This window comes from Onychomys torridus, chromosome 23, assembly GCF_903995425.1.
Source record: "Onychomys torridus chromosome 23, mOncTor1.1, whole genome shotgun sequence".
Classification (NCBI taxonomy): Eukaryota; Metazoa; Chordata; class Mammalia; order Rodentia; family Cricetidae; genus Onychomys; species Onychomys torridus.
The window spans coordinates 66,355,174-66,367,514 of record NC_050465.1 but is presented as its reverse complement, the minus strand read 5'-3'; the positions used below and the strand labels follow the sequence as shown (position 1 = coordinate 66,367,514).

Sequence of the window (12,341 nt, the reverse complement as noted above, 5' to 3'; positions counted from 1 at the left end):
CAGCACTTGGGAGGCAGAGGCAGGCAGATCTTTGTGAGCTCGAGGCCAGCCTGGTCTACAGAACAAGATCTAGGAAAGGCACAAAAGCTACACAGAGAAAAAAAAAGTTGGGTATTTAGCTCAGTGGTAGAGTGCTTACCTAGCAAGGCCCTGGGTTCGATTCTCAGCTCAAAAAAAAAAAAATCCTGATTTTTTTTTTTTTTTTTTTACATTGAAGCTTTTTCTAAGAAAATAGCCTAAGGTTGCCATGTAGAAGTGCGTATGTAGTAGCAACATGCATAACATAACAATCTTATGTGGACGTTTCTTAGTTTAGAATACACCATTTCTGCTTTGAAGCATCTTCCAGCAGTCTAGTCTGAGTAACAGTGAATCTTTGCTTAGGAGATACTTTTTATTACTATTATTATTTATCTGGCATTTCGTTTCTATAAAAAGTTTCTGCTGAACGGTGGCTTTTCAAGTTTAAGTTAGCATACAAAGTAACATTGCCTTGTGGCATTTGCACACATCTTTACTTTGGGTTGGCTCTGCCCCTCCACCCCACCCATGCTCCTCTCCCCAAGTGTCGCTTCGTGTTTGTCCTCCTGTCTATGTGGTTGTTTGGTGTGGTGGCTAGCCTTGGTTGTCAACTCGATGGGATTTGGGATCACCATGGTGCTGACCCTTGGGCATGTCTCTGAGAGGTTTTCTGGATGAGGTTGATTGGAGCTGGAAGACCCAGCTTGAGTGTGGGTGGCACCATTCTATGCCCCAGACTGAAGAGAAAGAGGAAGGCCCCAGCAGTGCTATTCATTGCCCTCTCCTTCTATAGGTGCAGCATGACCGCCTCCTGCTGCCACGACCTCCCACTTGATGGACTGCACCCCCACACTTGGAGCCCAAACAGGCCTTTCCTTCCTCAAATTGCTTTAGTCTGGTCCTTGGTTACAACAATGAGAAAAACACCCCCCAGATTCCTTGTCCCATTAGTGGAGAAAGCGGCAGGGGCATCAAGAGATTTCAAGACTCAGCTGCCATTCATGTAACCTGAACCTATGAGAGACAGAGGAAGAGGGAAAAAGGGGAGGGGGGAGGAAGGGCAGGGACAGGGACAGAGAGACTGCTAGTGTGTATCTGTTAACGAAGGAATAAATATGAGAGCACACTGGGGAGTGTCCTGTACATCAGGTCAGGATTCAACATTTTAAACATTTAATTTAATTTCATTTTTTATTCATTCAACATTTTTACCCTTAAACTACAACTTGATTTTTTATTAGAAACACCTAAGACCACACAAAGTCACCCCTTCATTTACCCACATAAGGTGGAATGGATTTTGCACAGGAGCCCACTACAAGAACTGATGAGATCAAGCAGGGCTCCTGGCAATGGATGCCTATCCATTAGAAAGCCTTGCTGTTTCTTAATGTTCTGAGTCAGAGATTCAGTTACTGATGGCCCTGTCCCCTTTTCTGCTGGGACTCCTGTGATCCCCAGGAGGTACCTACAGTGGTCCTCTAGGCTTTTGGACTGGCTAGGGTGCTCTGAGTGCTACAACTTAAGAATGTAGACTTACTTTTGGTCCTCTGGGTCCCACAGCACCTGGAAAACCCTAGAAAAGCCATAAGTAAAAGTTACAGCAGGAATCATACCCAGCCAGAGAATGCTGTAAAACATTTTGCTGTCACCCATGTATAGCAGCAGGGACTCCATACTCACAAAAACTCCCGGAGGACCTGGTAGACCAGCAGCCCCTGGAAAACCTGGGGGGCCTGGAAAACCCTTGAAGTTAAGAGAAGAGTGAATTTAATGTACTTGTCAAATACCGCCAAAGCCCATTAGTTAGACATAGTGATGTTTTAATGAAATCAGAAGAGCATATTGCCTCCTCTCTAAGTGACCTGCAACCAATTATAGTAAGTTCCAAACTCATTGCTGTAGGTAACAGATAGACACCAGGGACATCCTGATGCTATTGCACATAGGGGCATGTACAGCAACACTTCTTTATCTAGGCAGGTTTCAGTTTTTTCCCCCTCTCTTTCTCCTTTCCTGTCTTTCCTGCCCTCCCTCTCTGTATTTGGACAGTGTTTCTCCTCCTCCTTTAGGGTTGGCCCCACCCACAGCTCTCCTGCCTAGTTTTCCTTATACCTATATGACTCACCTCTTTCTTATCTCTGTCTCTTTAGCTGGCCTTCTCAGAAGGCTGGCCTCTCTGCTGGATCTGTATCTCGGATCCACCCATTGGAGCTCTGGGCTCCCTCTCTTCTGTCCAAAGCTGGAGCCCTTCTTCCCTAATGGATACTTCCTATCCCCGCTCTCAGCTTTATTTTCCTCATTAGCATTCATTACTATGTTACACATGGTATATTTACTGGTTGATATTTTCTTCTGTCTACTCATTAGAATGTAGACTCCTTGAGGACAAGAGTTTTAGAACTGGTTTTTAGCTCATCTGGGCCCTAGAGCCTAGAAATAATCCTGCCACGTAACTGGCATCTAAGAACTCTTCAATGCATTGCACGGTCTTCAGCGCCTGCACAGTATATAGTGCACAGAAGTTCACTGACAGAGATATCCATGTTCCTGGTCTCTGCTCTCCTTCTGCATAACTGGTTCCTATGCAAAGGATCAAGAGCTATCCTTTCCCATGCCTCTCTCAGAAGCCCATCATTGCTGCTAGCTGGCTGTTTGGCTCCTAGCCCAATTTCACAGCTTAGGTCTGTTGGCCTGGCTCTCCATGTGAACACACTCATAGCCTCAACTTCTGAATCCCAAAGCATACACAAGTCCCAAATAGTTGTGTCTCATTGGATCTATTATGGAACACCTCCAAGCTAGCTACAGATGAACTAAGGGAGAGAGCCATGCTTCAATAAAACTCTTAAAGATGCTGTGGTAAATACTGGAACCAGGACATTCTTTAACGCTCCAGTTTTAAGTGGTGGTCAATGCATGGTGTAAACCCATCCTTGATATTAGCCAATACAGAGAAACTTAAGAAGAGTGACAGGGACTTAAGAAGAGATGAAAAGATGCCCACATTGTCATTTTTGCGAATCAGCGTGTTGCTTCTCCTAACGAGGTCCATGTCAGAACGACATGTGAGGTGGACATTGTATACAGGGAAAGACAGGAGAAAGAGAGAGGCCGGGAGGGAGGAGGGAGGGAGATACAGAATATGAATATGATATGAATATGCATATAAATGAGAATTCCTTCAGGAAGTGTTGTACCTGGAAGCCTGGAGGCCCTGGAGGCCCAGGGTCACCTTTTCCATTGACTTCCCTGTCTTCTCCTTGAGCAGGCTCACCCTTGAAAACAGAGACTACCATCAACCCCTGTCAACTTCATATTTTCAAGCCCCCTCTCCCCTTAAGTGCTCACTGAAGGTCACACTTCCTCAATGATGAGTGTGTGGGAGGATATATACACAGAGAAGTGTTTTAAAATTTTGCAGTGATTCCATTTTGAAGGATTCAAAGAACTGCTTAACATTTTTTTGTTAGCCTATATGAATTATGTGTTACGATGAGTTTCATTGTGACATTTATGTACTTGTATATATAATGCATTTTGATCATATTCATTCCTCACTAACCCTATTCCTCTCACATTTCTGCTAATTATAGTCCCCCCCCATGCTTTCATGTCCCCCCCAACATTTTTGTGTATGTGTGGGTGAGCAATAAGTTTAATTAAGGGTTCTTATAGGACCATGGCTGAGGGGCTATTTAAAGGCACATGGACAGCTCACCAGTGGCTACACCACTAAGGAAAATCTCTCTCTTTCCCCAGCAACCATTAGCTGCCTACAGATCCTCAGGTGGGGGTGTGGCTTCATAACCCCCTCCTCCTACTTTTATAGTATTTTAAAAGAACTGCCAACTTACTGTGAGGAAAAGGAATAATAAATCACTTCCCAAGGTATTCAAATTGGGAGTAATTCCTGACCTAGAATGTGGACTCTTAAACATGAGATCAGTTTCCTTCCCCTAGCTCCTCCTTCCTTAAAGGATGCTATAACCATTCCAAAGACCTGTCTATGGCAAGAGCCAGAGGAATTTACTAACAGGAGACAGTGCCATGTTTTAATTTCTATGGTGTCTGAATTGTTAATACCAAGACCTGGTTTATGAAGTCAGTTTGTAGTAGTTTAGATTTCATTAATTAATTGAAGTCCTTTTCATACATATGGTTAGAGATCTTCAGTAAAATAGTACTTGACAAATGACTTACCTTTTGTCCTTTCAAACCAGGAGGACCCTGGGAAAGAAGCAATACATTAACCACCAGAGGCCAAACAAATCTATACACTTGACTTTGTCTCCACTACCTTATTTTGTCTGCTGGTCCCATAACATATGTTTTCCGAGACAGGGTTTCTCTGTGTAGCTTTGCGCCTTTCCTGGATTTTGCTCTTTAGATCAGGCTGGCCTCGAACTCACAAAGATCCTCCTGCCTCTGCCTCCATAATATTCTTGCTACTGGCTTTCAACATGCTCACATCTCCGCATTTCAATAGCTCAACAGTTTCTTCTTCGTCTTCTGCTTCTCTCCAATACAGACAAGTCTCTCTTCCATCTTGCCTGCAAATTTACACCCTGTTCTTCTCCCACCTACTCCCTAGTTCCATATATGCCCCCCCCCAGCTCCTTCCTGCCATGAAAACACTGATGACCTTGGAAAGTCCTTGTATTTCTAGACTTTTTGGTGGCACCAGGCTGCCCCATCCTTCACTGAAATACATCTTCCCCAGGGCTTCCATTCTGTGCTCTTCCTGGTTTTCTCTCCGCTATTGGGGCCTTTTCTTCTTTTCCTGATCATTCCCCTTGACTTAGAAGTTACGTGCTGGAGTGAAGTCTGACTTCCATATTGCTGTTTTCTTTGCTCTCTCTGAATTGCTAGAAGCTTGACTTACATCTTCTCCTCCAGTCATTTGGCTTATTATATAACTTTATGTGGATGCATCAAAAGTAAAACAAAAACAAGTAAAACAAAGCCTTAATGTCTAAATTTGATCTTATAACCCACCCTTCCTCCTTCCTTCCTTCCTTCCTTCCTTCCTTCCTTCCTTCCTTCTTTCCTTCCTTTTTTCTCCCTCTCTCCTTTCCTTCTTTTCTATCTATCTATCTATCTATCTATCTATCTATCTATCTATCTATCATCTATCTCTCCAGTGTCTGATAATGTCTTAGTCTTCCCAATGTCATGAGAGGTTTGTGTGCATAGCACATGGAATAGACTACTTTCATCCGTAATTTATGTCCATGATGTGGAGGTAGGGATGCAAACTTACTGGGAGCCCTGAATAGCCCGGTGTCCCCGGAATGCCTGGGAATCCTTGTTCACCCTAGAAGACGTGGAAAGTTTGTCAGAATTCTTAGTTGTGCTAGAACAGCCCATGAGGATAGCTATTCCCAGTCATCCCTCCAACCCAGTCATGACAAATCTAGGCAAACCAATTCAAGTTCCTGATGGCGATTGCTCAGAAGGCTGAGGGCCAGAAACCCATTATCTTTGCTGACAATAAGATCAGGGTCTACTGCTTCTCAAATTGTGCATAAATGGCAGCCTAATTGTGCCAAAACCTTTTTAATTGCTACTTCTTGGAACTTTAGTAATTAGTTTGCTCGTGGCCACCATTCTAGGGGACAGGAGGGCTCAGTTAGGACACAAAGGAGGCAAGGGGGCCCTGCAAAGCTCAGGCTTTCCTTTCCAGACACTAACTTTGTACTCAAAGCTTTAGTTTCTGATTGATGTCTACAACCCCTGATGTGAATAAGTCATTGAGTGTCTGTGGGAACCGATGGGAAAACTGTTGAAATCATATATAAGGAGAAATGCAGCAGTTCCTACTTGAAATCATGCTGTTGGGTTTGATGAAAAGAAGGTTTCCAGAAAGTCCATTACTACAGCTTCTTTTTGACTTACTCATTCAGCAATGCTCTCATTAATTTTCTGTGCAGGCAGGACATACCTTAGAACCATTGCATCCTGGTAAACCCACCAGCCCATGAGGCCCAGGGTGGCCTGGGACGCCCTAGAAAGAGAACAAGACTCACTGATAAAGACAGAGGCAGCTCCACAAGGCTCGGGACCCTGTAAAAAAGTCAGGACTCAAGGGAAATGACAGATGATTTGAAATGGCTATTAGCTAGAAATGGTTGCTTAAATGTTTACACAGCCGATGTAAATTGTAGATTTTTAATCTCATTTAAATATCACAAGAAACAAATCATGCTGACTAAGATAAAGACTGTTGGATGAGCTGTGGCTATTTTAGATAAAAATCTAGAAAACAGAAAATGGGGTGACATGACATGCTGTTCTAAGTGAGAGAGAAAGGGAGGGAAGAGAAAAGGAACCGACACAGAAAGGAACGAGGCCATTGTTTGCAAAGAGTGTGTCAGACATGTTTCCTTGTGTGACTATTTTAACATTTTCATTAAGATGAGCATGGGAGCAGGAGCACTCATACATACACACACATACAAATGTACTCATACATGCACACATACACACATACATATATACACATACATAGAGATACATAAAAATATACATACATACACACATTACACATATACACATACACACATATACAAGTGTACATACACATATATGCACACATACACATATACACACATACATATATACACATATGCATACACACATATACAAATGTACACACACATACATGTACACATACACACATACAAACATAATACGTACACAAACACACACACACACACACACACACACATACATGCTTATCATTACTTACTGGAAGTCCAGGAGGACCTGAAAATCCTGGTAATCCAGTTATTCCCTAAACAGAAGTAAAAGAGGAGGGGGTAGAGAGAAAAACAGTTAAAAATCTTCATCCTCTAAACATAAAATTATTTGCCAATTCAATGATCATTTTTTCTTTTGCAGCTATGTATTGAATATGTCAAAAAGTGATTAGAAAAAACAAACAAAAAAGCTTGACAGACCTTTGTCCATCTGGCCTTTACTCAGCCTTTAGATTTCTGTTTTGTTTGGTGAGAGTCAGTCTTGCTATATGTATATCCTAGACTGGTCTCAAATATACCATCTACATATCCCAGGCTGCTTTGATCTTATGACTTTCTGTCCTTGCCTCCGGCTACAGAACTGGTGTGTGTGTGTGTGTGTGTGTGTGTGTGTGTGTGTGTGTGTGTGTGTGTGTGTGTGTGTGTGTGTGTGTGTGTCTGTCTGTCTGTCTGTCTGTGTCTCTGTGTGTAGTCCTATGACACACATGCACAGCATACTTGTGGCAGTCAGAGGACGACTTTCTGGGAGTTTTTTTTTTCTGTATCTTTACCTTGTTGAGGCTAGGCCTCTCGGTATTTCTGCCATGCTGCACATTCCAGGCTAGCCAGCTGACTCTCCCATAGCCACCTTCTGTTTTGATATGAGTGCTGAGATTGTACACTACTGAATCTGGCTTTTTAAAAAAATAATGAAGTAGGTTCTTGGTATTGAACTCAGATCATCAGGCTTGCACCACAGGTTCTTTCCCCTGTGGAAAGTTTCATCTCATAAAACTCTTAAGAGGGAGTTGTTATGGTTGCTTGGGCTGTGAGGGATTATTTTTTGTTTGTTCTTGGAGACAAGGGCTTACTCTACAGGCTAGGCTAGCCTGGGAATATTATTAGACAGCCCAATCTTGAATTTAGAGCAATCCTCCTGCCTCAGCCTCCTGAGTGCTTGAGATTGTAGATGTGAGTCACCACACCTGGCTGAAATTCATGTTCAAGGTGTATTTTATTATGTAGTAAAAAGTTTATGTGAAAAGCATGGGATATATATATATCCTTCCCTCCCTCCCTCCTCCCCTCCCTCTCTCTTTCCTTCCCTTCTTTCCTTGAGTCTTGCTGTGTAGCTCATGCTGCCTCTAAGTCCTAATCTAAGTCCACCAGAGTGGTGGGATGCTAGGCATGCATGGCCATGGCTGCCATACCCAGGGCCACTTCATCTTTACTCCTCCCTCAAACAAAAACAACATCTTCATCTCCTAGAGAGTTTCTCTTGAGCCCTTTCCCCATCAGTGCATATCTGTCCCTGAGGTGGTGACTCTTATTTTGGTCTCAGCCAGCGGATTTGTTTTTCCATTCTTCAATTCCATTGGTGGAGCCAGACACGATGTCCTTCCTTCTCTCTGACACGTGAATAATGGTTACGGTCAGAAGAAGAGTGTTCAACTGACAATCAGAACAGATGGGTGAGACTACTAACCCTGATGCCTTTGGGGCCAGTGAGTCCTGGAAGTCCTAGCGAGCCCTAGATCCAAGTGGAAAGAGGAAAAGTCAGTACAGCAAAAATGATGTGGTGGGTTGACATCTACACACCCTAGGCCCTAGGTTTGTCTCCACATTGAGCAGTTTTGCTCTTGTGATTATTACGTTAATTATTATATCTATTATTATATTGACCCCTTGCTGCTTCTAACCAAGCACCAATCAGAATGGACACACAAAGCTGCATTTAAATCCTTGTTACTCAAAAGTAGGTTCAGGGACCAACGACCAGTGACTTGGCCTCAACCTGGGAGCTTGCCATAAGTACAAAACGTCTCAAACAGCCCCGCCCCTTTTCCTCCTCCCAGGCATATTGATTGAGAATCCACTTTTCAACAGGATTCTGTTGGACTTCTCCTGTACTGGAAAGCACTGTGAGCCTGTAAAAGACCTGGCAGCTGCTGAGATCTGATAAGACAGGACACCATGGTTCCAACAGCAAAGGAGACCAGCAGCGGCTGGCAAGTCTGTGCAGGAGAAACACTTCCTAACGAAATGTGCCTGCCATGTAGGAGTAGATAAATAATAAAGTGAGGGCTGCCTGCACCACAGACGATGTTGCTCCTAGCGCATAATGAATCTCTGCTTGAGGCCCCCTTTCATAGCAAATAACCTTAAATGGTGAATATTTTAACTAAGCCGTTTCCTGTGGAAGCAGCATCGTCACAAAGCTGTTTCCATCACTCCAGAGCATTTCAGGTTCTCTCTCTTTTTTATTTTTTTATTTTTTTTTTTGAGAAACGGATGTTACATAGTCTTCTGAGACTGAACCGTCAAGGCCAAAGTTAGCCATTCCCTTCTGAGGTGGAATTCCTGGGTGCAAGGCCATGTTCAAGGCTGTATCTCCTGCCCGCCCCCTTCCCGCTGTGGGAGCTGTTTTGTGTTATGCAGAGGGCAGAAAAGAAGACAGATTTGCAGGTTTTACTTTCCTGTAGTAAATCTTCTTGTGCAGAAAATAACACCGAAGAAAGAAGCTTATTAAACCTGAAAAATATTTTGACAAGATTTTAATGTTCTCTGGTTGTGTTTGCCTTTGGTCAAGTTCTGTTGGGGCTGTATGGTCCTATAAGCTATGTTTGAAAATAAGATCTCATGACATGACGGGCATTTTCTGGGTTACTTTTATAGAATATTTGCACATCGTGCAATCCACAGGAAGCACCATGGTGCTAACAACTCTAATTGCCAATGGTATTTGTAAAGGGGTGCTGAAGGCAAGTGAGCAGAGTAGGGTATAGAGAATGAACTAAGAAAGGAGTTCTTGGCTAATCTACCTGCAGACTTCACACATCAAAAATCCTTTTACCAGTGAAGCAAAGGGAAATGCAAGTCCATGTCCTGAAAGCAGTCAGTGGGATCGCCAGTTAGAGTTTTATAAGTGGTGTGTGTGTGTGTGTGTGTGTGTGTGTGTGTGTGTGTGTGTACACATGTGCAGGGTTTGGCATTTGGTGTCTTCTTATATCATTCTCTGTCTTATTCTTTCAACCAGAGTCTCTCACTGAATTGAGAGTTTGTTGGTTCAGTTAGGCTGCCTGGCCAGTGAGCTCCATGAATGTCCTGTCTCTGACCCTCTGCTCCCAGCCCTGGGGTTACAGATGCATATTGCTATGTCTGGCTTTTACGTGGAGGCTGGGGATCCGAATTCAGGTCCTCATGTTTGTATAGCCAGCACATTCTACCTTCCAAGCCATTTCCCCATCCTAGCTAATTCAAGATTAGCACCAGAAGAAGAAATGGAGAAAGAGAACATTGACCTGGACGAGACAGACAGGAATGGTATTCTTGGGCATCAGGCTTGGTTTTGTAAACTGTAAGTATGGCTTTGGTTGCTTAGGTGTATGTAGTAAACAGATACTTGTCTCTGCTTTTAGTGCTTGGCCTATAGTTCCCAAGATCCTTCATTTTTCCTTAGAGATCAGGCCGCATAGATTTTCTCTAATTGCTTAATATTTGACTCCTCATATAGAGTTCCCAAATCCCTCAGAATTCCTGACATAACAAGAGATACATTTTTGATGAGTGGATTTTTGGGGGGCTCCTGGCTGAGGGGCTGGTCACCAGAAAGCCTAATCCCTGATTAGAAGCTTGGAGAGTCTGGCTGCAGCCCTACTGTCCAGGGAGCAGGGGAGCTGAATCTGGGTGAGGAGTGGATCCTGTCTCCTACAGGAAGAGTCTGAAAGAATCTCCAGCCTGAGGTGATTACAGAGCTCAGGACAGGTGGGTGACACACTTCACTTCCAGGGGATGAAAGTGCCTACTCTGGGACCTTCCATGAACCCTGTCTTCTTACCTGTCTGTCTGTTTACACACATCTTTATAACAAAGAGGTGAATGGAAAGGATTCCTTGAGTTCTGTGTATGCATCACAGGGTCAATGTGAGAAATAAATGAAATGCAGGAAGGAATAACTGAGCCAGTGCTTGGCATGGAGTAAATACATCATTTAAGTGTTCTAGGTATTATTCTAATAAATATGTCAATACAGTATGGAATTTTGAAAGGCTCCACAAAGATCAATTACAATGATCTTTTATTGGTTACTAGTTCACAGAATGCTGGAGGCCGGAAGTCAGGGGAGTTTGCATGCCTGACAGCTTTGGTGTCCATCTAGATAATGTCCCCATTAGGAAGGCATGCCCAGCAGACAGAGTGGTTCAGTTATCTAGTAAACCCTCTCGGGTATTTATTGAAACAAGGCCCTTTGTGTATCACAGTCTTAAGGATAAAGATGCGTGACAAGCATGAGGGGTAGCAGGCTCTGTTACAGACCTTAGAAGCCTGATGCTCAACAGACTCCCCTCCCCAAAGGAAGAGGCAGATGGGGAGAAAGAAAGAGAATGAGGGCTAGGGGACCTCCAAAACCAAAGGCAGACAGATGTCTCTAGACCCACTCAATTTGCATCAAAGCAGAGGTTCATGTCAAGTAAAGACACACAAACACCCTTGCAGTGGCCATTTGGAGGTCACTGGTGAGGTTTTCGGAAATGTTTTCAGGGGAGAAAGCCAAAGACCAAGTGTCACTGGCTAAGGGGAGAAGAGCAGGAGATGGACAGGTACCACATTAACCACTTCTTCAAGAACCTGACCTGCAGAAAAGACAAAGAGAGGATGACAGTCCCTCGATTAGGGTACCTGAAGAATCTAGATGAGGTTATATGCCAGGATAGAAAAATATTTATGTATTTCAGCACTAAAAGAGAAGGGCCAGCATCAAAAGCACAGTTCAAAGGTCCTTATAAAGGATGTGCTCCTGGACTAAGGTCATGATGGGAATCCCAGAGGTTAGGGCACAGGTGGAGGGACAGATCTTCAGTGAAGGAGGAAAAGACTCATCCTCCCACGTAAGACAGGCTTGGCCAGATTCACGGGGAGGAACTACATGGGGTCTGGATGGGTAGGAATGCAGTTCATAAAGCTCACCTAGGACAGGAAACAAAGAATTGGTTTTTCATCCACCAGGTGTCTAAGATGGGGAATTGTCTTCAGGGCCTCATGTGGTGGGCATGAAGATGGATTAGGTGGGCAGAGGGTTCACCAAGCTTGCAGGGTGACATACCTTAGGTCCCTGTGGTCCAGGCAAGCCTTCAGGACCTGGAAATCCTTTCTGGCCAGGAAAACCAGAGGGCCCAGGATAGCCTTTCTCCCCCTGTTAAAACCAAAATGAAACAAGAAACAAGGGGTAATTAGCCAGCAAAACATTCTGCCCCACCACTTCTCTTTGTGGCATTCTTCCCTTGGGTCAAGGAGTCAATAGTTAGCACTCAGCTCCCAGGAAAGCCACCATCTAGTAACACATGCCCACAGGCTTCAGAGTGATGCTCATGTCCTTGTAGATACTAACTTTGCCCAGATGGTAAGCCTACTATTCGGGATAGAGGATAGAGGGAAAGGGACCAGGAGTCGTGAGGGCAGTACGGTTAGAAAGTTAAGGTTAGTGGAGTGTGTTTATTAAGGTGTGGAGATGGCGAGGGTGAGGTGGGAGGCCATGGTTTTGAGGTCTTAGCAATGACGGAATGAGATGGTTTTACAGGG

The 12,341-nt window shown here is 43.9% G+C and overlaps 1 protein-coding gene across 1 annotated transcript in view; it reads right to left on the bottom strand.

Moving 5' to 3' along the window:
* Col4a3 (collagen type IV alpha 3 chain) overlaps window positions 1-12,341 on the bottom strand; it is a 133,884-nt gene that overhangs the window by 63,078 nt on the left and 58,465 nt on the right. Inside the window, exons 3-11 of the mRNA XM_036172912.1 lie at window positions 11,866-11,955; window positions 8,248-8,292; window positions 6,773-6,817; window positions 5,966-6,028; window positions 5,285-5,338; window positions 4,225-4,251; window positions 3,222-3,299; window positions 1,705-1,767; window positions 1,562-1,597 (exon numbers count right to left, since the gene is read on the bottom strand). Of these exons, the coding sequence (XP_036028805.1) occupies window positions 1,562-1,597; window positions 1,705-1,767; window positions 3,222-3,299; window positions 4,225-4,251; window positions 5,285-5,338; window positions 5,966-6,028; window positions 6,773-6,817; window positions 8,248-8,292; window positions 11,866-11,955 (501 nt within the window). The remainder of the gene's footprint in view (window positions 1-1,561; window positions 1,598-1,704; window positions 1,768-3,221; window positions 3,300-4,224; window positions 4,252-5,284; window positions 5,339-5,965; window positions 6,029-6,772; window positions 6,818-8,247; window positions 8,293-11,865; window positions 11,956-12,341) is intronic.